This window comes from Papio anubis, chromosome 17 (genome assembly GCF_008728515.1).
Source record: "Papio anubis isolate 15944 chromosome 17, Panubis1.0, whole genome shotgun sequence".
Classification (NCBI taxonomy): domain Eukaryota; kingdom Metazoa; phylum Chordata; class Mammalia; order Primates; family Cercopithecidae; genus Papio; species Papio anubis.
Genome location: NC_044992.1, coordinates 23,597,358 through 23,603,406, shown reverse-complemented (window position 1 = coordinate 23,603,406; position 6,049 = coordinate 23,597,358). Strand labels below are relative to the sequence as shown.

At 53.6% G+C, this 6,049-nt stretch overlaps 1 protein-coding gene across 1 annotated transcript; it reads left to right on the top strand.

Annotated features, from left to right (window-relative positions):
* Positions 1 to 3,636: 3,636 nt before the first annotated feature.
* LOC116271034 (ubiquitin carboxyl-terminal hydrolase 6-like) lies at positions 3,637 to 6,042 on the top strand. Its single transcript, XM_031657453.1, has 3 exons — positions 3,637 to 3,861; positions 4,190 to 4,299; positions 5,546 to 6,042. The coding sequence occupies exons 1-3, from the start codon at positions 3,652 to 3,654 to the stop codon at positions 5,679 to 5,681; spliced, it is 456 nt and encodes a 151-aa protein (XP_031513313.1). The 5' UTR covers positions 3,637 to 3,651; the 3' UTR covers positions 5,682 to 6,042.
* The last annotated feature ends 7 nt before the right edge of the window (positions 6,043 to 6,049 follow it).

The following is a 6,049-nucleotide window of genomic DNA, read 5'->3' as shown; positions in this document are numbered from 1 at the left end:
TGGGACTACAGGCACCCGCCACCACGCCCGGCTAATTTTTTTGTATTTTTAGTAGAGACGGGGTTTCACCGTGTTGGCCAGGATGGTCCCGATCTCCTGACCTTGTGATCCGCCTGCCTTGGCCTCCCAAAGTGCTGGGATTACAGGTGTGAGCCACCACGCCTGGCCAGCTATGATTTTTGATAGGTTAGGTGCATTAAATGCATTTTCGATTGACACTATTTTCAACTCACAGTGGGTTTATCTGGATGTAGCCCCATGACAAGGTGAGGAGCAACTGTATTCTGAAGCTCCCTCTGTCCCCTGAAGTGCAATGGGAGACCCTGGCCATGGCCTTTGGGAGACCGTGACACATGGACTTTTTTTGTTCTTTCTTTCTATTTTATCTTTTGAGACAGGGTCTTGCTTTGTTGCCTAGGCTGGAGAGTAGTAGTGCAAACATGGCTCACTGCGGCTTTGACCTCCTGGGCTCAAGTGATCCTCCAGCCTCAGCCTCCCGAGTAGCTGGGACCATAGGTGTGCCACCATGCCCAGCTAATTTTTTTATCTTTTGTACAGACAAGATCTTGCCATGTTGCCCAGGCTTGTCTGAAACTCCTGGACTCCAGTGATCCTCCCTCCTCAGCCTCCCTAAGTTCCAGAATTATAGGAAGGAGCCACCACACCTGGCCAACACATGGACTTTCCAGTCCACTTGGAAGTGGGGTCACTCAGAGTAGTGGTGACCTGTGCCTTGTAGTGGAGAAGAAAAGAAGCTGCAGGGACCAGAGGCCCTAGGAGTCAGCCTGAATTATGAAGATCACACTCTAGGCCTCTTTGATTTAATTAAATGAATTTATTTAAAAAAATAGAGACGGGATCTCACTGTGTTGCCCTGGCTGGAGTACAGTGGCTATTCAAAGGGGCAATCACAGTGCACTATAAGCCTTGAACTCCAGGGCTCAAGCAATCCTCTTACCTCAGCTGCCCAAGGAGCTCAGACTACAGGCATGTGATACGATGTCCAGCTTTCTAGAGCCTTGTTTTAAAAATTATTATTTGTATATCATCAATGTAGTTTTTTCCTATAGATAATACTCTAAATATTCAAAAAATTTAAAGTGAAAAATCTCCTTCCCACCTAGCCCTCCAGTTCCCCTAACTGGATCCCCTTTCCCTCGGTTTCCAGTAACATTTTTCTTTAAGTCCTCAGTCTGTCCAAATGCCATCAGGCTTGTGCAAATAGCCTGGCACCTTAGACTTACACAAACACTCTCCTCAAAGTCCTTCCAGTTTCCATTCCCTGCCCAATGCCAAAGCCACTTCCACTTCCATATTTTTAGGTATTTGTTATGACAGCACTCCATCAAAATCTATATTAATTATCTATAGCTGCACAACACATTAACCTAAATTTTAGCAGCTTAAAAAATACAAAAATATCTATTTATTAGATTAGGAATTTGGGCACCTCTTTCTTAGTGGGATGGTTCTGTCTTCGGATCTCTCGTGAGCTTGCAGTCAAATGTCAGCTGAGGTCACAGTCATCTGAAGAGTTTTCTTTGTTTTGTTTTTGAGATGGAGTCTCACTCTGTGGCCCAGGCTGGAGTGCAGTGGCGCGATCTCAGCTCACTGCAAGCTCCACCTCCCAGGTTCACACCATTCTCCTGCCTCAGCTTCCCAAGTAGATGGGACTACAGGTGCCCACCACCACACCCGGCTAATTTTTTGTATTTTTAGTAGAGACGGAGTTTCACCATCTTAGCCAGGATGGTCTCCATCTCCTGATTTCGTGATCTGCCCGCCTCGGCCTCCCAAAGTGTTGGGATTACAGGCATGAACCACCGCGCCCGGCCTGTCATCTGAAGGTTTGACTGGTCCCCCATTTCCCTAGAGCTACAGCCCTCACTGTCCCCATGGGGAAGTGGGAAAGGCATGGGGACAGTGGGGGCTGTGGTCCTAGGAGAATGGGGAGGAAGACGGGCAGGGCCCCATTCTGGGCATCTCACGGTGAGGCCAGGGAGGCAGAGGGGCTTTCGGCTAAAGACCCTGGGTCTGGTGCTGGGAAGGGATCTGGGGCCAGGTAAGAGGAGCCCATCCCTCAGGGATCATAGGATGGAGAGACAGGATCCCAGGGGAAGTAGAGTGGGAGTGAGCTTGTGAGCCGTGCCACTTTCGAAATGCAGGGTGTGTGGCTCAGATGCAGGGAGAGGCAGGTGGACCCTGGGAAGTCAGAACCTGCAAGGGCCTTGGGGCTGTCAAGCGGGATGGGCCCCTGGTGCACCCAGGGTGCACCAGGCAGGTCTCAGGGCAGGCTCCCTTGACCCTGGTAGCGTAACGTGGTCACTCCCTGAGGGACTCCTGTCAGGGCCCAGTCACCCACCCTGGGTGGCCCCCATCCAATCTCAGGCCTGACCTTTCTCAGCTCCAGCAGAAAGCACCACCTCCAGTCCAGGACGGGCAGCCCCATTGTGCAGCCTGACCACCCCCCACGCCAGGGGCCCCAGTAACTCCGCCCAGGCTGGCCCCGCACTCCCTCTTCTCCCAGGTCCTGCCCCTCCTGGGAGTCAGCCCCACAGGAAGGCCCTTGTCCTCCCTTCCCTGTGCCTTCTCCCGGGCTGAGCCCTGAGCTGGATAGGGACAGAGCCAGTCCTTTCTGGGGGTCAGCTCCCTGACTGGGGCGGCTCCAGGCCATGTGCAGGTCCTCAGCTTTGCCTATGTTGCCTTATAGTGAGACAGAGCTGACCCCCGGTCACTGCCCGGGAGGCGAAAGTAAGAGCCTGATGCATGGGGGCGCTGGTCCAGAGATGTGGGCGGGTGGTCGATGAGGCAGAGGAGGCAGCTGGTCTGTGCAGTGGCAGCTGAGGGCCACATGCTGTCACTGGAAGGGGCAGCAGTCCCTGCTGGACCTGACCCCAGGTTGCTGTAACTTGGGCAGTTTGATAAAATTCCAAAGTGAGAAGCACAGTCCTGAATGGGGGGTGGCTGCCACCTGTGTCAGGACCCCACCTAGAGACTGGGACCTGATCTAAGACTGGTGTGTCTGTGGCCTGAGGATGGCACGTCCCGGGGTCCCAAAGACAGCCCACTGGCGCTCATTTGCTCAAAGGCTCTCAGCCCTTAGGGTTGGCCCTTCCCTGGCTCCTTCCAACTGGGTCCCACCAGGACCCAGTCCTCTAGAGCCCAGGACCCAGCATCCAGGGGTGGCTCTGGGAAGCCTGGCAGCTCCGCTAACTCCAACATTCCTCATTTGACAGCAAATGCGGCAGCAGATGAGATGAAAGAGTAAGTGGATGGAAATGCTGGCACAATGGGAGACACAGAAGAACAGTAAAAAAGTAATGTGTAGAGGGAGAGGCCCCGGGAACCACTCTCTGCAGAGACAGGGGACAGGCACCCATGGCTGTGGCCTGGCACCGTCAGCCTCTCAGAGGGCGGGTGGCGCACTGTCCTCACCCAGAGGACTGCAGGCCTGGTTGCCAGATTTCCTGCCTATTTATGGAAGCGTCACCTTGCTGGGAGGGAATCTGAATCTAGGGCTGGGACCACCCGGAGCTCAAGGCTAGGGATGCGCCGGTGACTTGAAGGAAGGAAAAGGTTCAGATCAGAGTTCTGACTCTGAGTGTCCATCCACTCTTTCAATCCTGGGAAGGGAGACTGTGTCCCAGCTTAATGTCACCTCTAACGAGGGATCGTGGGACCAAAACCAATGATTTCCAGAATCCTCGGGCTCTGGCCCTCACTGTGGTCACCCCGTGGCCTTTCTGCCCACAGCTGATAGATCGAATATATAAGGGCATTCCCATGAACATCCGGGCCCAAGTGTGGTCAGTCCTGCTGAACATACAGAAAGTCAAGTCGAAAAACCGCAGAACATACAAGGTACGCTCAGCCAGAGCACAACAAACAGGACAGGCCGTGTCAGGGGCCCAGGTCTCTAGCTGAAGCGAGCATCAAGCCCAGCCTGGGGGGTGGGTGGGATGGTCAGATGCACATCCTGGGCACGGACGGTGACATAGTCACCACAGACAAACTCGGCTCTGGTGACCCTCCCTGGCTTCAGTAACAAGCCAAAAATCAGGTTTAGCAGAAGGAAACCTTCCTGCTTTCCTTCCTTCCTGGAGTGCTGACTGTGGGCCGACGGCCATTTGGGGCCGGGAGTCTTCCATCTGTTCTGAGGCTGCTTCCTCCTCTTGACCCTGCCCTACAGGTCATGAAGGAGAAGGGCAAGAGGTCATCTGAACACATCCACCAGATCGACCTGGACGTGAGCAGGACATTAAGGACTCACATCTTCTTCAGGGATCGATACGGAGCCAAGTAAGCCTATGGGAGCCACAGGGTCTCAGCAGAGATGGAGTGAATGAAAGAGATGGGGGCTTCCCTGGAGAAGAGGCCAGGGTCACCTAGGAGGGATGACAGAGCTGCCAAGAGCTCTCCTGGCTCAGGGAGCAGGTGGCACCAAGAACAGAGCACTTCCCTGCTTCCAAGCCCTGGGCCAGACTGGAACATGTGGGGCCAGAACCCAGGAGGATCCTGAGGAGACAGAAGGCAGCAAACAAAATCATGCACAATGGTGAAAGGTGCTCTCCCTGACCCACGGGGACCCATGGTAGGACCCACGGGAGGGTGGCAGGATGGAGGGCCCATGAGCCTCTCCAGGCAACACTGACAGTACCAAATGCTGGGGCAATTAGGGGTCCTGGAAACTGTCATCCTGGTCTGCTGGGAACATGACATGGCACAGCCACTTTGGCAGCCAGTTTGGCAGTGGCTCACAAAGCTCAATGGACTTGAACCACGTGTCCCCAAAGTATCACAAATATTGAACCCACTGATTTGAAAACTGATGTCCACATGAAACCTGCATGCCACGTCCACTGCTTGATTCATCGTCACTCACACAAGGAGCCTTCGGGGACAGTCTTCAACATGGGAATGGGGAGAGCAAGGCTGGTCCTCCCTTCAAACGGAAGACCCAGTGAGAAAAGGGAACGAGCCAGTGATGCCCGCACGAACGTGGGTGGATCCTAGGTGCATTTTGCTGAGGGAAAAAAGCCAGATCCAATAAGCTACCACGTAGGATTCCCATTCCTGGGCCATTCTGGAAAAGGCCAAACCACAGGGACTGAGAAGCAGTCTGGGTGGCCGGGGGCTGAGGGATCAGGGAGAGGCTGGGTGCATAGGGGCCACCCTGGAGACTTGGAAGATGAAGGAGTTGCTGCAGGAGGGGCTGGGGCAGTGGCCAGGAAACTCTGCCCATTGGTTTAGAACCACGGAGGAACTGTACACCCAAAGACTGAGCTGGCGTGTGTGCAAACTGAAAAAATAAAATCATTCAGAGTGAAAAGGAGCAGGCAAGTCACTGTACGACTGGGCTATCTGCATGTCACAGATGTGGATTTTACTGAAACATTTCCTCAAAGTCAAAGGCCCTGAAGAGCTCACTGCTTATCTGGTGAATCATCTGAACCTAAAGTGGGATTTGTTGTTAGGCTTTGTAGACAAACTGAAACTAACGGCATCTGCACAAAACAAACAAAAGCCTCCTTTCTCTGTTTCCTAGGCAGCGGGAACTATTCTACATCCTCCTGGCATATTCAGAGTATAACCCGGTGAGCATTCCCGGCAGTGATGTTCCCGGGCAGTATTTCCCTATTCACAGGAGTGGGTGTCTGGTGGGGTGCCATCACTTCTTTTAAAGTTAGTGTTTGTGAGCCACCAGGATATAGGAGGTAGGACTCCAGCTCACTGCTGGCATAAACCTCCAAGCAAGGGGGTGGTCTCAAGGGGTCAAGCTGAGACACAAAGGAGTCGGGGCCTGGACTCCTGGTGTCACCTGGGTCTGACCACCACTTCTCAGAACAAAAAATGACGCCCTCCTCCTGGGGCTGCCCCAAAGCCCAGGAGCTTGGCAGGGTCGCATGCGGAATGGTGCCATCAGGAGACAGTTTGGACAAGGTGCTGAAGTGCCTGATGGACTTGGCTCTTGTCATGAAATGAACTTGCATCCTGAAGAAGCCTCTTCTTCAGTGAAAGCCTCCCCAGTCACCTCTGCCCTCTCCAATGA

What these genes read in the sequence shown, in the direction of transcription:
- LOC116271034 (XM_031657453.1), top strand. Translation starts at nt 3,652, where the DNA reads ATGTCACCTCTAACGAGGGATCGTGGGACCAAAACCAATGATTTCCAG. An exon ending in AAAACCGCAGAACATACAAG is followed by an intron (nt 3,862 to 4,189) that starts GTACGCTCAGCC and finishes CCTGCCCTACAG; the next exon opens with GTCATGAAGGAGAAGGGCAA. An exon ending in AGGGATCGATACGGAGCCAA is followed by an intron (nt 4,300 to 5,545) that starts GTAAGCCTATGG and finishes TCTGTTTCCTAG; the next exon opens with GCAGCGGGAACTATTCTACA.